This window comes from Rutidosis leptorrhynchoides, unplaced genomic scaffold (assembly GCF_046630445.1).
Source record: "Rutidosis leptorrhynchoides isolate AG116_Rl617_1_P2 unplaced genomic scaffold, CSIRO_AGI_Rlap_v1 contig61, whole genome shotgun sequence".
Lineage (NCBI taxonomy): Eukaryota > Viridiplantae > Streptophyta > Magnoliopsida > Asterales > Asteraceae > Rutidosis > Rutidosis leptorrhynchoides.
In genome coordinates this window covers 70,191-91,243 of record NW_027266830.1, presented here as the reverse complement: position 1 = coordinate 91,243, position 21,053 = coordinate 70,191, and the positions used below count along the sequence as shown (strand labels likewise).

Genomic DNA, 21,053 nt, shown 5'->3' with positions numbered 1-21,053 from the left:
CTTTTGTCAAATGTGGCAGACAATTAGAAGCCATTATTTTCTCTTTATGTTTATTTTATTGAGCCATTGGATGCTCTTGTTGGATAGTGTAATCGCCATATGTGGCTTGTTAGGTCAAGAAATAAATAGTGTTGAAAAAGTAAGACTATATGTACGTTTGTAAACAGCTGCAATTAATTAATGAAAGCTGAGGCATGTTTTCCTTAACTGTGCTTCTACAAGTTACTCTGTTTCTTATGTCTTTTTATGCTTTCAAATTTCAAAATCTCTCCCTTCTACAGGTTTAATACTCGATAACTGAACTAGGAATTGCTCCTAGTAGAAGTTATTTAGTCTTAAGCCTTTCTCACTGCAAAATTAGGACTAGTATAGTTATAGTTATATTCTGTTTTAGCATGCTGCAATCTGGTTTGTTCAGTTAATAATTTAGCTGGAAAAGTAAATATCCTGTCAGGGTATTAGAGTACTGTGTGTTATATATTTATGTATTTCTTCAGAATAGACATTCACAAGCTTAACAGTTAGTGGTTCCATACCTCTCTTTTAAATCAAACCCACTTAGGTTTGCCGCTTTACTCATAGCAGCTCGCCATCTCTGTACTTTCTCAGGATTATCTTTAAAATCTTTTTCGTGTTTCGAAAAGGCTTCCTTAAAGCTTCCAGCTTGTTTTCTAACATGCGACAGATTTACATGGTAGAAAATTGGGAGAACTATTTGTTTCATGTCCTCCATGCATTCCATAATTTTGGCAAGTTCATCCAAACACCAAGTAGAGCTGGCATAATTGATTGAGAAAAGGATGATAGCGATGCTAGATTCTTCAATCGCTTTGAAGAAATCAGTCCCGATGGATTTCCCTCTTTCAAGTTTCCGATCATCTCTGAATGCATTAATTCCATTCCGTTTGAAAGGTGCAAAGAGATGATCCGCAAAACTGGTTCGAGTGTCTTCTCCTCTAAAGCTCAAAAACACATCATATTTCCATTGCACTCGTTGATTGTTTTTGGGGTGATATGAAGGAAGAGATGAAAATGATGCAGAGGATGTGATGGTGCTCATGGAAGCCATTACAGTTGTTCATTTTTTATTCAATATATTTTTTTTTTTTGATTACGATTCAATATATGTACATATCATTTCTTGTTTCTTTTTTGATTCTGTATAACTTTCCAATAATTTAATTTTTCAGGAAGATCCGTTGAATTGGTTACCAATTTCAAGAAAACTTGACAATTTCTAGGCAATATCTTTGAAAATGTTGAGATATTTCCCTAATCGAAGACTTTTTTCCTTTTAAGAGATGAGACCTGTCCTTTCCAGTTATTAACTTCCAGTGAAACCAGACCAACCGGTCTCTTTTGTTGATTATGTTTGTTGTGGCTTCTTGGACTTTCTAGAAAGGGTATATGATTATCTCTGACAATTTCACCTCTTTGTTACTATGCATCGGGTGTGTGCTGGCACGTATAAAACCGTATATAAGAGTTTGCGTTATTCAGCTACTTAGCTTAGCTTATTGCATAGCGTGTTGAAATTCAATATGGATGATGAAAAGAAGATAGCATTTTTTCGAGTTTTTATGGTTTCTTTTAACTGTTTTCGATCTTGGCATCTTTTGATTGACTTATTTTCTGTATTTCCTTTGAACCTGTCATGACAATTTCTCCTTCTCTATTCACCACTTTGCATCCGTGTTTAGTGAAGTTGACCTCACAGTCTTCATCACATACTTGAGCTATGCTGATTAGATTCTGTTTCAGCCCTTCTACCAAGAGGACATTCTTGATTTTAGACTCCGATGAACCTGGCACTCTCCCTTTTCCAACTATAGCACTAGATTCTCCATTACCACACACGACATTTCCTCGTCGTTTGTACACTATGTCCTTCAGCATCTTTTTCTCACCAGTCATGTGTTTAGAGCAGCCTGTGAACACCCGCATTAAAAATGTGACAGACCCGCATTGGAAAGGAAGTTACGTGGAAGACGATGGGCTAAAAGAATTGATTTGTACTATCCATACCAACAAGTTGCAACTTCTTTTCAGTAGCTCATCGATTGAAACACCACGGTTAAGCGTGCTCAACCCGGAGTAGTCGAGGATGGGTGACTATCTGGGAAGTTTCTCGAAATTTCCCGGATAGCGTGCGAGTGAGGACAAAGCATGCTGGAAAGACGTGTGTTGGTCTGTGGAGACAGTCTTGTCGATTCTTTGGCGATGCCGTGCTCGTCGTGCCGCCGGTGTCGGTGAGACCGAGAAGAGAACGGCCAGCGGGCCGGGGGCGGGGCCGGGTCGTTACAATTTGGTATCAGAGCCGACCATGTACACTTTCGAGACAATGTCGGGAGATGATGGGGACTACTCAGCGAGCACGCTGAGTCTTAAGGAGGGGTGAATGTGAACACCCGCATTAAGAATGTGACAGACCCGCATTGGAAAGGAAGTTACGTGGAACAAGTTGCAACTTCTTTTCGGTAGCTCATCGATAGAAACTCCACGGTTAAGCGTGCTCAACCCGGAGTAGTCGAGGATGGGTGACCATCTGGGAAGTTTCTCGAAATTTCCCGGATAGCGTGCGAGTGAGGACAAAGCATGCTGGAAAGACGTGTGTTGGTCTGTGGAGACAGTCTTGTCGATTCTTTGGCGACGCCGTGCTCGTCGTGCTGCGGTGCCGGTGAGACCGAGAAGAGAACGGCCAGCGGGCCGGGGCGGGGCCGGGTCGTTACACAGCCGCTGTCGAAATACCATTCATCCTTTTCTCTTGATGAAATTCTGCGCATCAGATTTCTTACATCTTCCTTCTGTACCCAGATACGTCGTTGAGAATGATGTATGATATCTACTTTCTTCCTTGGATGTCTTCTTTGTTTTTGAAACAATGAGGTTTCGAATATCATTTTGTAAGACATAACACTTAGGACGAATGTGTCCGGATTTGTTTTAGTAGTGACAGATAATTCTTCTTCCTCTGTTCTTGTGTCATGATTTGTTTTCTTTCCCTGTTTTAGAGGAACTATGGCTAACTTCAAAAATATTATTTTTGGGAGTCACATTGTTTTAGAGTTTCATCCAGGTTTCCTTTCCCTTTGTAGAATTTGAGACGCCCGCATTTCGACCCCTCTCATGGATCTAATGTGGGGTCCGTTGGTACCTTCTATCGTTTGCGGAATCTGGGCCCTAGCCATGCCTCGTAATCTGAACCTAGAGAAAACATTTTATTTTGTAGAAATCTGTAAGCTATAATGCTTAGTGAGGTTTTATATTGAAACATTAAATTAAACATTACTAAAAATCATTTGGATCGTAAACATCTTAAATCATTTTTCAAATATTTTTATAAATCGTCGAACCCCATTATTTTTGAAACGTCGGGACACTGACAGTAGGGGCGACCTACTATAGCATCCTAATTTACCGTCAGCCCGTAAGCAAAGGGATCAATTAAAATTCCGCTAGACACACTAGGGAAGTTGTACCCACTGATCAGTCCAAAGCAAGGGGTCACAAGGACCAAGTACTCGTTATGGATTGGGTCGCCACAAAGTCGACCGAATCCCATCATCAATAAAATATTTTAATTGGGTTCGTATCTATATAATATGTATAAATAAGCACACCATCTTTCTTTTAATTTCGTCATTAAGAAGCAAAGAAAACTTTGCTTTTAGGGATCTTTAAAAGTTTTCTCCGGTTTTTAAATCTATAATACATATCTATGCCATAAAACTTAAGCAACAAAATAATCAGAAACTATGGCATAGTAATATATATATTTCATAAAGCATCAATATATTCTTCTTAATTAAAAAGAAAGTAACACTCACCTTATTGTGCTCCTCAATTCGTTCCGTCCGTTTAGCGTGAAATTTAGCGACCTATCGAATATCGATTATTAATTTCGTAAGTAATACCGCTTAATAGAAATTATTCGAATTTAATCTTACTCGTCACTCTCGTCGTATTAGTTCTAATTTTTAAATTTAAATATTATTTCAATTTATTCTATTTTGATAATTATCTTAAAATCATTTACCTAATTTAATTATTTAATTAAATATTTATATAATAGAAAAATATTATAAAAGTTACATAATATTTCAAATGATTGAAAATAATATTCTGACATTTTAAAATAATTTTCCAAATTGAAATATTATTTTAAAATAATTTTGGAAACACTTGTTATATTAAAATCATTTCTTAAAACTTTATTTAACTCAGAAATTAAAATAATTTAAATATAATTTCGGAAAATTCTAAATTTTTGATATTATGTAGAAAATAATATTTTTAGCTTACTATAAAAAATTTCATAATTTTTGGACTAGTATACATTATTCTATGTGGTTCGGAAAATAAATAGGTTCGGTTTTGTTTAAAATTACTAGCATAACCTTTGACTAAAAACTGACTCGTTGGTTGTTTTGTAGATATTTATAAAACATAAGGCTACATTGGACATTTCTTACAGGTTCGGATGATTTAAAATAAAACCGAATTGATCAGATAAAATCAAATCGAATCGAGTTAAACCGAAAGGACCGATTTTTTAATCTGTAACAAGACAATAAAGCCATTGACCTTTTAATTGACCGGAAAAATGACGTTAATATTTTTGAGAATACGCTTAAACTTAAGAGGTTAGTTTTATCTTTTGACAATAAAATCGATTTTTCTTGATTCATTATAAAAGATCATTTCTCTTTTTCTTCTTCCTCCGTCTCTCCCCGTCGCGCTCGTCACTGCTCGACGTCGTCCGTGCCATTTTCGGCGACGTCAGAGCCCAATACACATATAGAAATGCTCGTCGCAACACAAGGATCAAGAATCTACCATTGATTTCCTCTAATTCCGAACGGGTAAGTTTTAATTTGAATTTTAAGAATTAGGGTTCTTCGAGTATAATTGGGAATTTTACTTAATTGTCATATAAGTTAATCTACTCCGTCTACTAATCATTTCTATATAAAAATCGAATTAAATAACATTTTAATTTAACTTGAATTGAAATTGAAGGTTTTCGGTTTACTTATTGTTTGGCCTGAAATCGATATGTTCTGGTGATGGTTGGCTTTGTTATAAGTTGTAGGCGTCGAAATTGTGGCTCAATTGGGTTGAAATCAGCGACTCGGTCCTTGACTCAGCACTGACTCGGCGTTGACTCGGTGACTTCCCGGCGGCTGCTGGGTTAACCACGGCGATAGTGGTGATCAGTGATGGACGGCGAACACAACTGAGGTAACTTTTTAATTTTTCTGTAAGACTTTGTTTTTTGGACTGCTCTGTGTTTTGCCGAATGATTTTGTCGATGATTGCTGTGATGATTCTGGTGATGATGCTTGTTGTTATTCTGTGTTAGCTATGTGAGTGTGTCCGTGGTGCTGTATATAATATGATTGAAAGCTGAATTTTACTTAGATAGGGCTGCTCTAGATGTAGAAATTTAGGCAGTAGGTTTGTGGAAAAATTTGACAATTGCTTTGTCTTGTTTCTGTTCTTTGTCAAAAGAGTTAGGTTATTGAAACATACTGTCGGTTTATTTAGTGAATTGGCTATCAATAATGTTGAAAAACAGCCAGTAGATACTTGGAAAAATTTCAGTAGGTGTTTTGAAAATCTCTTGTTAACTTTGGCTAGTAATGGGTTTGTCAAAAGTTGGATTGGTGGAAGATTAGGCATTCGGTAGAATCAATGGATTTTCTGCCAGCTCTTGTTGAAAATGGCTATTGGTATTTCAAATGTGGTAAGATGTGTATGAGTAGAAAGGTTTGTTATTGACTTGTGGTTTGTTGCTGTGTAGATATTGTCAAAGAATGAGAGCTGTTTGTATTTGTTCTTGCAGCTGTCATGGAAAAAAAAAACATAAGAGGCTGCCTTGACTTGTTTGTGGCTGCCGGTTTGGAGAATTTAGTGTAGGTTTACTTGTTGAATTTTGTAGGTACTATTAGTTGTATAATAGGTGTAATACTTGTAAGTATTTGTATTAAAATCACTTGAAGAGATTTGTATTTGACTATTGTAATACTAAATGATCAAGATTGTAATTTGGACTTTAAAAGCCTTTTCTTAGAAATTCTAATATAGAACTATATTATAGTATTAGTTATTTCAAAGCCGTCGTCTAAATCAAAATAATCGACACACTAAAATTGTAACTTAACGTAGAAGTAATGTTCATCTAACGTAAACAATCGAATTTAAATTTATCGTAGAAATCGAAAAAAAAATGGGTCGTTACATAATTTTTCAATTGCACAGTTGGCTTCTTCTAGCTTCTTCTCTGTTTTTGACAGTTCAGACTTTAGTTGTTCAATCTCGGATTCATACTTTCCGAGTGTCTTGTCGAAATCCTTTCTTTCTTCTTTCAGCTGTTGAACTTCATTAGAGAGCAGGTGATTTATTCTAAGAGATTCTCCCATTTGTTCGAGTAACTCTTCGAATTTAGAGTATATGTCTCTGTCCTCATCACTATCTGAACATTCATCTGAACTCGAATCTTCTACTGACTTAACCGTGCTTCTAGATTCTGTGTGCACGGTGTTCTGGGTGAATTTTTCAGTTGCGTGGGCTGTAAGAGCAAGAATGTTATTCTTACCTTCATCGTCGCTTGATTCAAACTTGTCTATTGATGATTTTGACCTTTTCTTTTTCTCTGTGCAAACAGCCCCTGTGCGCACAATTTTACTGCCTATGCTCATTGATGCTCGAGCTGTGGGTGCACCGTAAGCTGGAAATTCAATCTCACTTTCTCTGGACTCAGACTCTTTAGCAGATTCTGTATGTGTAGAATTTTAGGGTGTGCTCACAGTATGTGCAGTAAGAGCTTTGCAGGCAGAATTTTCGTTATCACTATCATCACTGGTCTCAGAATTATCTTCAGATGTATCTTCATCAATCCATGTGGAGAACAATGATCTCTTCTGTCTTTCAAGCGTGTTGGCGCATTTTGCAGCGATGTGACCGAAGCCTTGACACTCATGACATTGTATTTGCTCTTTCTCAAATCCGTATCTTCCCTTCCATGTCTCTCCCTTGGCAAACCTTTGATTACCTCCCTCTGATTCGTTCTTCTTATTAGTCGAAGTGTAATCATTGCGTTTGGTCCTTTTGACACTCCTGTACATCTTCCCCATATTTTTCGTTAAGAGTGCTAACTGCTCACAGATTTGTTGCTCGCCTGTGCTAACAGGTCTATCTTCCACATCAGTTCTGAAAGCAACAGATTTGGATTTTGTCTTACCCCTGTTCCGCATGGCTAAGGTCATTTCATGGGTTCTGAGTTTCCCCATGAGATCGTCGAAGCGTAAGTTTTCGAAGTTTGTGGATTCACTGATTGCGTCCATCTTCGAACTAAACTTTTCCGGTAGAGAAATCAACACCTTTCTCACGAGTTTAGATTTCGGAATTACCTCGCCAAGAGCAGCAGATTCATTAGCGATGCAGCGAAGATTCTTTTCAAAATCAGAAATAGTTTCATCATCTATCATGGTTAGAGATTCAAACCTGGTAGCGATGAGGTGTAACTTTGATTGTCTGACTGATTTTGTTCCTTCATATGTGAGCTAGAGGGCATCCCATGATTCTTTGGCAGTTTCAAGATTCTGAATGATCTTGAACACACTGGGACGGACAACACACTGAATAATGCTCACAGCTATGCTATTTGCTCTACAGGTGGTTGATTTAGCTGTGCTCCACTGGTCTTCGCTCTTCACTGTTACAACACCATTAACAGTGGCAGTAGGAGGTGTCCACAGGTTCTGTGTGGCACGCCAGATATCTTCACCATGGCTTTTCAGGTGCCACTTCATCCGATGTTTCCAATAGTCATAATTGGAATCGGTAAGTAAAGGAGGACGAATAGTTGAACCGCCCTCTTCAATTCTGTCATCCATTGGTCGGATATCGCAAGATCTTTTCTCAAGAAGCTTTTCTTGAGCCCCCTCTGATACCACTTGAAGGCGTATTCCGACCTGTTTTGACAGATAATCGCGACTGTGCTAACAGGTGCTTGTTAGCACGGGTAAGTAAAACACAGTACAGTAATTAAATAACACAGGAAATTGTTAACGCAGTTCGGTTTCCCTACTCTGCGGGGCCAAGCCCAGAGGTAAACAACATTCCACTATACTTGAAACAATAGGACAGTACTTGGGTTACAACTCGCTCATCTATAACCTACTTCCTATTTTCCTAAGTGTACTCTTTGCTTACCTACACAGCCTAATCTCAACTATTAGGACTTACAATGTTGCCTACACCAAACGGGTGAGGACTTCACGCGACCCTCTTTCAGATACACGCGCTCCGTTGCCTTGTCAATCCGGACAAGGGCTTGCTCGCAACCCTCTTGCAGATATACGAGGACCTAACACTCCACTGTGCTCACAGCTCTCCCTAGCTGCTAAGTGATCTTCTTAATTCTGATTAAGAAGCGTGTAAAAGATGCTTCAGCTAGTCGAGTATTCTGCCTTTTATACTGAAGATAAAACCGTGAAGAATAAGTCTCCTTAACCAACGGAATCTTCTTCATCAATGCAAAATCAAATCGGAAATCAAATCCCTATCAAAATAGAGATTGTTTCCCTTTAGAACCCTTTTCCTGATATACTTTCCTTTTGTTCAGGATTTAATTAAGATTCCTTCTCTCAATAGAAAATCCACATTTAAATTGAAACAAATATGATCTTCAATCATATCAGAACAGAATTGGATCAAAGTGGAATCATGATCAAATCGGATCATAGTAATAATAGGAAAGCAAATCGAATCCATGATCATATCAAGACGGAATCATGGTCAAATTGGATCAAGACGGAATCATAGAAGGATTCTTCATTTATACTAGTTTCCACACGAGACTAGTGCTGTAAGAAGGAAACAAATCTTCTGTATAATGGTTTTGACGAAAATAGCCAACTTACACAAACTGCTGCAGACCTGTGTTAACAGAACAACGAGCCACATGTAGTAGCACAGACAGTTTGCAGCAACAGGGTGTGTGCTGTCACGTATAAAACCGTATATAAGAGTTTGCGTTATTCAGCTACTTAGCTTATTGCATAGCGTGTTGAAATTCAATATGGATGATGAAAAGAAGATAGCATTTTTCGAGTTTTATGGTTTCTTTTAACTGTTTTCGATCTTGGCATCTTTTGATTGACTTATTTTCTGTATTTCCTTGGGCATAAAATTAACTTTGTATTTGACTTCCGGTATAATTCGCCCCAATACTCGAGTCGCGAAGGACATGAATCGATATCACCGGCTGTTTTGTCCTAATTTGGAGAGAGAGAATTTCAACCGAAAATTATCAATAAATTGACATTACTTTATTCAACCATTTTAAATTAATAAAATTGTTATCTCCTTTATAAAAATAATTGCAATGGATTTTGCTAGTACTACTAGTTTAGTGGTTAGCATTTAGTTTTTCCTAATATAAATATCGAAATCACCAATCTCTGACTTTCTATTAAAGAAGATAAATGAACTTAATTACTGAAGGGTCCCATTTTTTGGACGGCAATTTAATTGTCGGTCCAAAAAAATATACAATAATTTCTGTCAAAATTGTCGGTCCTGAATTATTAATGACATAATAGTACTAATATATATGAAGTGGACGAAGGACTTATCATAACACAAAATCTTTGTTGAAAAGGATGGAGTCTCATTTTACGATAGCTTCAGGTCCTTCCGGAAGGTACTGATTAATTAATGAGAAAAATTATTAATGAGTGTTACTAATTAATTTCATTTAGTACTGCTAGTATTTGCTTAATTAATTTGAAGATCTAATTAATGACAGGCTGAAAGGTAAAGTTGCAGTGATTACCGGCGGAGCTAGTGGAATCGGAGAGGCCACGGCCAGATTATTCGTAGAGCACGGGGCTAAAGTAGTAATTGCAGATATTCAAGACGACCTCGGTCACGATCTATGCAAACAACTCGGCCCAAAAGAGACAATCTCTTATGTCCACTGCGATGTAACCGTGGACTCCCAGGTGGAACACGCCGTTAACTTCGCCGTTACCGTATACGGCAAGCTCGATATCATGTTCAACAACGCAGGAATAGGCGGCAAGTGCGCCGGAAAGTCAATAATCGAATACGATAACGAAGACTTCAAGAAGGTGATCGACACGAACACATATGGCGCATTTTTGGGAGCCAAGTATGCTGCAAAAGTGATGATCCCATCCGGAAAAGGATGCATTATGTTTACTGCCAGCTCCGCAGTCGTGTCAGCACTCGGCAACGCGCATGCTTACAATGCATCGAAGCATGCCGTAGTTGGGTTGACGAAGAACCTATGTGTGGAGTTGGGTCAACATGGGATTAGAGTGAATTGTATCTCTCCTCATGGAGTGGCGACTCCTATGTTTATGAGGGCCTTCAGGGATCAAAAAATGGACAAGAAGCGAGCGGAAGAACTAATGGCGACGGGGGCTAACTTAAAGGGGACGGTTTTGGAAGCAAAAGATATAGCACATGCTGCTCTTTATCTGGCTAGCGACGAATCTAAGTACGTTAGTGGGCTTAATTTGGTTGTTGATGGAGGTTTTAGTACTACAAATCCGTCTTTCTTGATGTCACTTAAATCACACTTCACAGATCAAGTTTGATGCCTCCTATCATTAATTATGTATGTTTCCATATTAATAAAACTCTGTTTTTTTAAATCGACCAAATAACTCTTCTTTTTTAAATCAATATACATGAAATCAATCTATATACATTGTTAAACGTGTAAAAAAAAAAGAAAAAAACTCATCTTTTGCATAGTCCAAGCTTTATAGAACCTTTATGCTTGTTAATATATATATTTTTCATGGCCACAGTAAGTCAATGACGAGAAGTTCAAAGAGATTCATAAACTCTACCTTAACTAGACTATAAAATGTTTCCTTTGAATCCGATAGTGACCACTTCGCTTTGGAAAAAGAAGAGTTAGTTGACTCGTGTTTTTGGACCCAAGCATAGAGCTCTTAAAATCACTGATCACAATGGACTCCCATATTTTGTTTTGTTTTATTATTATTACTTTACTTTTTAGAAAGATAACTAAGGCCATGCGGAAGTTGAACCCCCGAGATTATAAGCACTCTTAAATTGTTCAAGTTAATGAAAGCTTCGGCATTCAATTTTAACTTTAATTTATGTTTCTAGAAATTAACTTCTTCCAGAGTTGTAGGCTTGTTAAGGTGATCCCGAGTTGTAGGCTCGTTTAGCTTCTTCCAGAGTTGCAGAGTTGTTTAGGTGTTATTGAGTTGCAGGCTTATTTATGTGATCCCGAGTAGTAGGCTTGTTTAGGTTATTCCCGAGTTGTAGGTGTGTTTAGATTCTTCCCGAGTTGTAGGCTTGTTTAGGTATTTCCCTAGTTGTAGGCTTTTTATGCGATCTCGAGTTGTGGGCTTGTTTAGGTTCTTACCGTGTTGTAGGCTTGTTTAGGTGATGTTTTCTCATGTTCAGAAATCATGCTCTTCTCTTTCTTCCCTGATATTGATTCAACCATAACATAACATAACATAGCATTATGACAATTGTATAAATTTATTTTATTTTATTTTCAATTAAAGGCGAGTAAGACAGTTTAGTTGCATACTCAGTTGTTCATATTTTTTTGGGAAATGGTATCTGTCAAACAGCATTGATTGTCAGCAAACTAATCAGCTTAATTAATTTTTTAAAGAAACCAAACATTTCAGTGATATCAGTCAATGGAGAAAGATCGTTTATCCTTAATTATGCTCCGAATTTGATTCCAAATTGGCTGTCTATCCTTAATTAGGTTTCGCTATTCCAATCCAAGCTTAGATAGAACAGCTGTTATCATGGATAACATGAAATCTTGTGTTATGAATGAATGAAGACAACTCGAGTGGCAGCTTGAATAGCTTGTATCCAAGTTTTAGTTTAGTTTAGAGCATCTTAACTGAGTTGTAAGCCTGTTTAAGAATCCCGAGTTGCACGCTTGTTTAGATATTTCAAGTTGAAGGCTTGTTCAGAGCATCCAAGTTGTAGGATCGTTTAGATCTTCTTGAGTTTTAGGCTTGTTTAGATTCTTAAAACAGAGTTGTTGGTTTGTTCGGCACATCCCGAGCTATTCCTAAAGCAGAAAGATAAGATGCACTTGTAGCCTTGTTTAAAGAATATTCTAGTAGTATGCATGTTTAGATCTTCCCTAGCTGTAGCCTTGTTCAAAGCATTCCAAGTTATATAGGCTTGTTTAAATAATTAAATCTTCTCCAGTTATAGGCTTGTACTGAGCTTTTGTCCAGAGCTGAAAGTTTGTTTAGAGAATCCCATGTTGTAGGCTTCTTTAGATCTTTCGAGTTGTAGGCTTGTATCGATATTCTCGAATTGTTGGCTTATTGTTTAGAGCACCAACATGCTAACCAACCGCACGTAAGTTTTTCCCCGAAGGAAAGGAAAAGTTACAAACAAGTTTAATGTATCAGAGTTTACATTGTGTAAGCTTTCATATTTGGAAAGGCGTTTTTGAGTGAACATGAAATGTTCGTACCATACTCTGTACAGATAAAGCCTGATATATCTAAACAGAGATGCAAAACTAGCAACAATAAATTAAAAACTATATGCCACCTTATTAATATTTTTTCCATCAGCAGAAAAATTTAATTCCCCCAAACATCGGAAGAAAGTTTGGTGTCTCAATGTCTAGCCGAGCATCATAAATTTTATAATATATAATCAGATATTTATTACGCATAATAAATCCGTCAAACGGATGCGCCAACGACTAGTTTAGTAAAAGAAAGGAACAATAAAGTATTAATTTATCGGTGTTTTTGAAATCGAGTAAAATACATTAGTTTTGTGGATGCTCTTTTGGAATGCAAGGTTATGGTATTTTGTAGCTTATAAATTATAGAGATAATGCTAAGCATTCCTATTTCATAGCTACTAATTATAGGGAAAATTTCTTGAATTTCTCAATGCAAGTTGTGAGAGAGTTTAAAAATTATAGTACATAGAATGAAAGTCTTTGAAAATATTACTAACTATAAAAGGTGCTGACAAAGTTTATATCAATTCTCAGAATCTAACTTGAGTAAGATGAATAAAATTATTAGGAAAAATATAAAAGGGAGTGACTATAGAGCGCAAGTAGATGAGTTTTGATCAATACTGCTTCGTTTTTCTTTTCTTGGCTGAAGGTCTTCGATGTCTTTCATATACAGTGCACGAATCGCACACCTTTTCACTTGCAGCTCCAGACAGAAAGTTAAAATCACAAGCTTAATTCTCGGCTGAAGTCTCTGCCATGATTTCCTGCAAGCGTGAAGGATGGGCGATGAATAAAATGCATGAAAAGGTGTTCATACTTCACATGAGGAGAAGAAATTTCCAGGTTATAGAAGTAAAAACCCTCCATAGCGAAGTGAAGCCATGATTCAGAGTTGGGGATGTTTGGATTATGAGGAACGGTATAGATGCAACAAATAGAAAGTCCAAGCAATTCATTATCCTCATTACCTGCAGGCATTTCCATAGTAATGGAATTTCCTTCGCTCTGATTGCTAAACCACTGTGCAATTTCCCTTCCCGGAACAATTGCACTAAAAAAGCCTAGCATTTCCTCAATCAGCAAAGAACCATTTGGTTGCCGAACGGGAAAGGAAAATTTTGGGAGCGAAGAATAACTCTGAAGGAATGTTTTCATCAATGCAAATGCACTCATCTTGAAAACTTTCTAATGCACCAATCCACTCATCTTCACTTCGACCACATAAAAAGAATATTAGAATTTCAAGAGTCAGTGGAAGGCCGTCTGCATAACGTACTACATCTTGGCATAACTCTAGATATTCATGAGGAGGATTGCCAGTTTTAAAGGCTTTCAAGCTGAAAAGCTCGAGAGCGTCATCATTATTTAGGCATTCAACATTATAGATTTTATGAACTCCGTGTGCAACAAGGACGTGCTTGTCCCTCGTAGTTATGAGAATCTTGCTGCCCAAACCAAACCAACTACGATCTCCCGCAAGTTTACTTAATTGCTCAATGTGATCAACATCATCAAAAATAACAAGAATCTTCTGATAGCATAAGAAACTTCGTATTATGTCAACACCAATATGAATATTTGAGATTGGAAAATCACTATCCTTCAAGATGTCAGATACAAGTTGTTTTTGTAAGGAAACTAAATCACCTTTTGAAAAAATATCTCTAACATTTGTTAGAAAACAGCTTCCTTCAAAATGGGCAGATAATTGATGGAAAACGACTTTCGCTAAAGTTGCCTTCCCTATTCCACCCATTCCATGGATCCCTACAAATTTAACATCATCGGTATCCAGACAAAGATGCGAAGTTATTAGTTCCTTCAATCGCCAATCTAATCCTACATAGTCTACGGTGGAGCTTGGAAATATTAGTCTTGGTTGACTTAATATCTCTTTGACAATTTCAAGAATAAGCATTGATTCATGCCTAAAAAGGAACAAACAAAACATGATAAGTAGTCAATTGATGAAGAACTAGACTAAAGTTTATTTTTCCAGAAACCAAACAAATAATAGTCAATTCACTAAAACCATGACTTCAAAACCAAATTCTTCAAAATTCAATCCTATGCTTAGTAGAATGCTGGAAAACAAATCTGAGAATAATCATATTCTGAGAATTGAGAATTCTACCTTATCAAGGGAAAATCACAAGCTTATAGACATTCACAATCTTAAACGTTTAACCAAGTAAAAATTTACAGACATTTCAAAAGCTTAACTACTACTCCCTCCGTCTGGAAATACATGCCCCTTTGGCTATTAGTAGTAGTTAAAAATATACATACCCATCTTGTAAATGAAACCCACTTAAGTTTTGTAGGAAACCGACGAGTCGATTCCCTGTTTTATTCAGTACTGTGCGGCACTCACAGTTTGCGAAAAGAAAGCTTCTTGGATGCATTTCATCAAACATGTTGTAGGCATGAGGTTGCTTGCTTCCCAAGATTTAGTTGTAGTTCTGTTTTTCAATCCTGGAAATGCTCTATACTGTAAAAATGGTCTTTCTAGCATCTGTTTTCGATTCTAATGCACCAGGTTGCCATTTTCGAGCCAAAACTTTCTGCAGCTTCTCACAAGCGTTTTATCGAACAGTTTGTATGCATTGCTTTCTTCATCGCCAAGCTATCACATTTTCTTCATAATGCATCCATAGACAATACTTCTAATGACAAATAACAGCCCAAACAAGATAAATACTGTTCTACTATTCAGGTCACACAAACCAGAATCATTCATCCCAAGTAACTAGCAATTTCCTATCAACACAATTTTCTAACATACCTTTGCTAGTAATACTTGAACCTAATAGCTGAATGGCCTTTGGATTGATTTTGAGTCGATTTCAGGGCTGATGCACTTGATTTTTCAACTCAGAAAGTGATTCCAGGATGAGCTTGCATTTTGTCGAACAGTTGGCGTGCATTTCCTATTGTTGCTTGCCTTTGAAGATATTTGATTTTATTGCTTCCATTCTTCAGCTGCTTGAAACAGAGACCCCAGGAATTTATAATACATTCTGGATTTTTAAAAATAAACAAGATTCAAGGCTTGAGGAGATGAGGTTTGTCGCCGAGATTGGTACAAGAAAAGAGTAATAAGAGACTTGGCTTTGAAAGCAAGTAAAGATGAGAAACATTATATGCTAAGCCATTGTAAACTAATAAAACTGCTTCCTCATGCTTCAACTATCAGCCTTTAATCGAAATATATCTAGGATCAGCATTAGGCTTAGTCGGACATTTCATCGAACATGTTGTATACATAGAAGATAAACTTGAAAATCAAGTCAACTTGAAGCTCCTTCTACCGCACTTAGAATCCTAACACCCACTTTTTCACTAACCAATCACATAATTTTTCATTGTATTTCATTTAACAGCTGTAAAATCTCTTCCTTGAGCTCCACTCATTCAACCATAGCCGTCAATCTCAATCTGCAACAGCTTTTCTGCATTTTTGACTGTTTAGTCCCTGCGAAACTGCAGTTTTTCAGTTTGGTCCTTATATTTTCTGAAATCTTCAAAATAGCCCCTCCGTCTTCTAAAACAGTCGCTTCAATCGCGAACCGAACTCTCCAACAAGTTTGCAGCGTCAGTGGTAGCAATTCTCCATCTCTGTACTTTCTCAGGATCATCCTTAAAAGCATTTTCATGTTTCGAAAAGGGTTCATTAAAGCTTCCAGCCTGTGTTCTGACTACGCAGGAATCTACACGGTAAAAAACTGGATAAACTATTTGTTTCATTTCCTTCCTGCAGTTCATAATTTTGACAAGTTCATCCAAGCACAAAGTAGGGCTGGCGTAACTGCTTGAGAAAAGGATAATGGCGATCTTAGATTGTTCAATTGCTTTGAGGAGTTCAGGTTCGATGGATTTCCCTCTTTTAAGTTTTTGATCATCTCTAAATGCATTAATTCCATTCCGTTTCAATGCTACAAAGAGATGATCATCTCTAAATGCATTAAACTATTTGTTTCAGATGAAATGTAGAAGAAGAAGAAGAGGATATGATGGTGCTCATGGAAGCCTTTACAGTGGTTGCTTCTTTTTATTTAATATATATATATATATATATGTGTGCATTTTTTTTCCTTCTTTTTAATTAGCAACTCTTACATTATTTTTCAGCCTGATTCTGTGAAACTTATTAAGAATACGCAAAACAAACGCAGTTTCGTATAAAATGTTTAGATATTTCCTCAAGGGAAGACTTTTTATTTTTGAGATTTGGGACCTGTCATTTCCATTAATTAACAGTAAATCGACCCGCCAGTCATTTTTGTTGACTCTGTAACAAGCATCTAAACATGTCAATTGTCCGATTACTCAAATTTGGAATTCTTTAAAATTGATTACTAATTTTAGAATAAGCTAACTCAGTCTATGACTACTAATGCGAAGTTATAGTACATATAGAATGAAAGTCTTTGAAAATGATTACTAATTATTATAAAAGGTACTGACAAAGTTTATATCAATTCTCAGAATCTAACTCAACTAAGATGAATACAATTATTAGGAAAAATATAAAAGGGAGTGACTATAGTACGCAAGTAGATGAGTTTTGATCAATACTGCTTCGTTTTTCTTTTCTTGGCTGAAGATCTTCGATGTCCTTCATATACACTGCACGAATCGCGCACCTTTTCACTTGCAGCTCCAGACAGCTAGTTAAAATCACAAGCTTAATTTCTCGGCTGAAGTCTCTGTCATGATTTCCTACAAGCGTGAGGGATGGCCGATCAATAAAATGCATGGAAACGTGTTCGCCCTTCACTTGAGGAGAAAGAAATTCCAGGTTATATAAGTAAAAACCCTCCATAGCGAAGTGAAGCCAGGATTCATAGTCGGGGATATTTGGATTATGTCGATTAGTGAAGATGCAACAAATAGAAAGTTCAAGCAATTCATTATCCTCATTATCTGGAGGCATTTCCATAGTAATGGAATTTCCTTCGCTGATCTGATTGCTAAACCACTGTGGAATTTCCCTTCCCGGAACAATTGCACTAAAAAAGTCTGGCATTTCCTCAATCAGCAAGGAACCATTTGGTTGCCGTAAAGGAAAGGAAAATTTTGGGAGCGAAGAATAACTCTGAAGGAATGTTTTCATCAATGCAAATGCCACATTGCCACCGCCTTCTTTATCCGCCAATTCAAAGCAATTTCCCCCGATAAATATCATCGTGACAATATTTGGCACCGATTCCAACGAGGGGCAATTGCTTACCCCCAAAGCGGTGATGCTTGATGGCAGTATTGGTAATGATTTTATCTTCTTGCATCCATCGAGGTACAATTCGAGCAATTTTGGTATCCTACTGATGCTTCTGGGAAGGTTAACAAAATTGTTGCCATGGAGGCATAATATAATCAGTGAGTGTAAGCCATCAATATGATCCGGGAAGTCCTCTTCCCCAAGATTGCAATTAGATAGCTCCAATTCCACCAGTGAATGTAAACCTAACAACGAATGTATCTTGGAAGGCACATGTTGTGCTATCCTGAAACATGGGGATATGAATTGCCAAGTATTGGGCGTGGTCCCTTTCAACTCGCTAAGAATAAATGTTTTAAGATTTTTCATCAAACGATAATTGGATGAAGGGAAATCCCCAACAAATGTAGTTCCACTTAGATTAAGCTCCTGTAAAGATTCCATTTCACGAATAATATTTGGAAACCTCAATAGTTTTGAGCATCCAGCAACTGTGAAAACTTCCAGAGACGCCAGATTGTTGAAGTCTGGTAATGTGACAAGGGCTATGCAATCTCTCAAGTTCAACACAATAAGCCTCCTTAGATCTCCTAGGGACTGATGAACTTTAGATAGTGCTTTACATCCTTCTAGAACTAGGATTTCAAGATTTGGGACCCCGGTAAAATCGGGAGTCTTCACTAAGCTTCGAGAATGACTCATATCAATGATTTTTAATTTGTTGAAAGGCTGTGAGCAACAATAAAAAAATAGAAATCAAAAGTGAAATGTTAGCATCATTTTCTTGGTTACCATAAACAAAAAGAATGAAACAGAGCTGGACATGAAAGATTGTATTCACCTTGATTCCATCCCATAGATATCGAATCTTACTATGTTGCAGGCAGAGTACTACAATTTTCTTTGGTTCAAATTTTGAAGGCAAATATACCAATGGATATTCCATCCAGTCAAGATATATTAACTCATTAGAAAGATGACTGAGGCCACGCGGAAGTTGAACACCTGAGATTATCAGCACTCTTAAACTGTTCATGTATTTGAAAGCTTCTGCATTCAATTTCATCTCTTCTGTTCCTGGAAACCAATGGTGGATGCCTTCAATTGCTTCCATTTCCTAAGAATTGAAATGAAGACATAAATTACACAAGAAAAGGAGAATATATAGAATACATTACTTGACTAAACAAACAAAAAAAACTTAATTACCGTATTCTTCATCAGCACAAAACTAGTCTCAGCTCTACTCCGTAACCTACTTCTCTTTGCGAAATCCTTAGGTGATTCCTTTTTAACAATTTGTTGAGCCATTTCACGCAACAAGTCATGCATTAATACATTCCCCTCGTGTGACAGATATATTAGGCACCGGTCAATGAGAACTTTTATTCCAATACTAGGCTGGAAACCACAAGCTTCAAGTACTTTTGTCACCTCATCTTCGTTTTCCCCGTTGAAGAAAAATGCAATATCTAAAAATATACTTTTCTCTTTTTCATCCAATCCGTCGAAAGATATTTGAAGCCTATCGATAATTTCTTTCTGTGAATCCTCTTGAAAGCGTTCCAATGCACCAATCCACTCATCTTTCTTTCGAGAGCGTAAAAAGGATCCTAGAATTTCTAGAGCCAATGGAAGGCCATTTGCATAGTACACTACATCTTGGCATAGCTCTGAATATTCTTGAGGAGGATTGCCAATGTTAAAGGCTTTCAAACTGAAAAGCTCGAGAGCATCATCACTATTTAGGCATTCAACTTTATAGATGTTATGAACTCCATGTGCATCAAGCACGTGCTTGTCTCTCGTGGTTATCAAAATCTTGCTGCCCAGACCAAACCAACTATGATCACCGGCAAGATTCCTTAATTGCTCAATGTGATCAACATCATCAATAATAACAAGAATCTTCTGATTGCATAATCGGCTTTTTATTATGCGAATACCATCAACAGTATTCCAGATTTGAAAATAATTCTCCTTCAAGATTTGAGATACAAGTTGTTTTTGTAAGGAAACTAAATCCCCTTTTGAAGAAATATCTCTAACATTTGCTAGAAAACAGCTTCCATCAAAATAGTCAGACAATTGATCGAAAACAAGTTTTGCTAAAGTTGTCTTCCCTATTCCACCCATTCCATAAATCCCTACAAATTGAATATCATCGGTACCCAGACAAATATGCGAAGTTATTAGTTCCTTCAATTGCCAATCTAATCCGACATAGTCTGAAGTGGAGCTTTGAAATCCGAGTCTTGGTTGACTTAATATATCTTTGAGAATTTCGTCAATGATCATTGATTCATGCCTAAAAAGCAACAAACGAAATAAGACAACTAGTCAATTGACGAAGAACTAGACAACTAGTTAATTTTCTAAGAAACCAACAAATATCAAAATTCAAACATGGTTCATTATCAAAACTTGGTTAGTAAAATACTGGAAAACAAATCTGAAAAGAAAAAAATTCTTAGAATTCTACCAAAACAATAGAAAATCACAAGCTTATAGACATTCACAATCTTAAACGTTAAACAAAATTAACTAAAAGTTTACAGACATATTTCAGGAGCTTAAGAGCTAGTAGTTACAAATTTACATACCTATCTTGTAAATGAAACCCGCTTAGGTTTGCTGCTTCAGTGATAGCAGCTCTCCATCTCCATACTTTCTCAGGATCATCCTTAAAAGCATTTTCATGTTTTGAAAAGGGTTCCTTAAAGCTTCCTGCCTGTTTTCTGACTTCCCAGGGATCTACATGGTAGAAAACTGGATAAACTGTTTGTTTCATATTCTTTCTGCAATCCATAATTTTGACAAGTTCATCCAAGCACCAAGTAGAGCTGGCGTAATTGGTTGAGAAAAGGATAATGGCGTTCCTAGATTCTTCAATAGCTTTGAAGAGATCAGGTCCGATCGATTTTCCTCTTTCAAGTTTTTGATCATCTCTGAATGCATTAATTCCTTTCCGTTTAAATGCTGCAAATAGATGATCCGCAAAACTCTTTCGAGTGTCTTCTCCTCTAAAACTAACGAAAACATCGTATTTCCATTGCAATCGTTTGTTTTCTTTCGAATGAAATGAAGAAGAAGAGGATATGATGGTGCTCATGGAAGCCTTTACAGTGGTTGCTTCTTTTAATTCAATATATACATGTGTGTATATATATATGCATATGTTTTCCTTTTTTTTATCATTGACTTTCCCATAATTTTCCAGCCTAATATTCTGTGAAATTTTCCAGCCTAAAAATCGGCAGTCATTTTTGTTGACTCTGTAACAAACGTCCAAAC

The 21,053-nt window shown here is 36.8% G+C and overlaps 3 protein-coding genes and 1 pseudogene across 3 annotated transcripts; 1 reads left to right on the top strand and 3 right to left on the bottom strand.

Annotated features, from left to right (window-relative positions):
- Positions 1 to 335: 335 nt before the first annotated feature.
- Positions 336 to 1,069, bottom strand: LOC139884848 (toll/interleukin-1 receptor-like protein). The gene is made up of 2 exons (XM_071868819.1): positions 537 to 1,069; positions 336 to 447 (listed from the first exon to the last, which is right to left on the bottom strand). Exons 1-2 carry the CDS (start codon positions 1,067 to 1,069, stop codon positions 336 to 338), a joined length of 645 nt encoding a protein of 214 aa, XP_071724920.1.
- A 7,729-nt stretch (positions 1,070 to 8,798) lies between these two features.
- On the top strand, positions 8,799 to 10,631 carry LOC139884847 (short chain aldehyde dehydrogenase 1-like; annotated as a pseudogene).
- Positions 10,632 to 13,610: 2,979 nt separating this feature from the next.
- LOC139884846 (disease resistance protein Roq1-like) lies at positions 13,611 to 15,053 on the bottom strand. Its single transcript, XM_071868818.1, has 2 exons — positions 14,899 to 15,053; positions 13,611 to 14,466 (listed from the first exon to the last, which is right to left on the bottom strand). The coding sequence occupies exons 1-2, from the start codon at positions 15,051 to 15,053 to the stop codon at positions 13,611 to 13,613; spliced, it is 1,011 nt and encodes a 336-aa protein (XP_071724919.1).
- A 1,043-nt stretch (positions 15,054 to 16,096) lies between these two features.
- LOC139884844 (TMV resistance protein N-like) lies at positions 16,097 to 20,871 on the bottom strand. The gene is made up of 5 exons (XM_071868817.1): positions 20,363 to 20,871; positions 18,969 to 20,067; positions 18,601 to 18,876; positions 17,117 to 18,488; positions 16,097 to 16,473 (listed from the first exon to the last, which is right to left on the bottom strand). The coding sequence occupies exons 1-5, from the start codon at positions 20,869 to 20,871 to the stop codon at positions 16,097 to 16,099; spliced, it is 3,633 nt and encodes a 1,210-aa protein (XP_071724918.1).
- Positions 20,872 to 21,053: the final 182 nt, after the last annotated feature.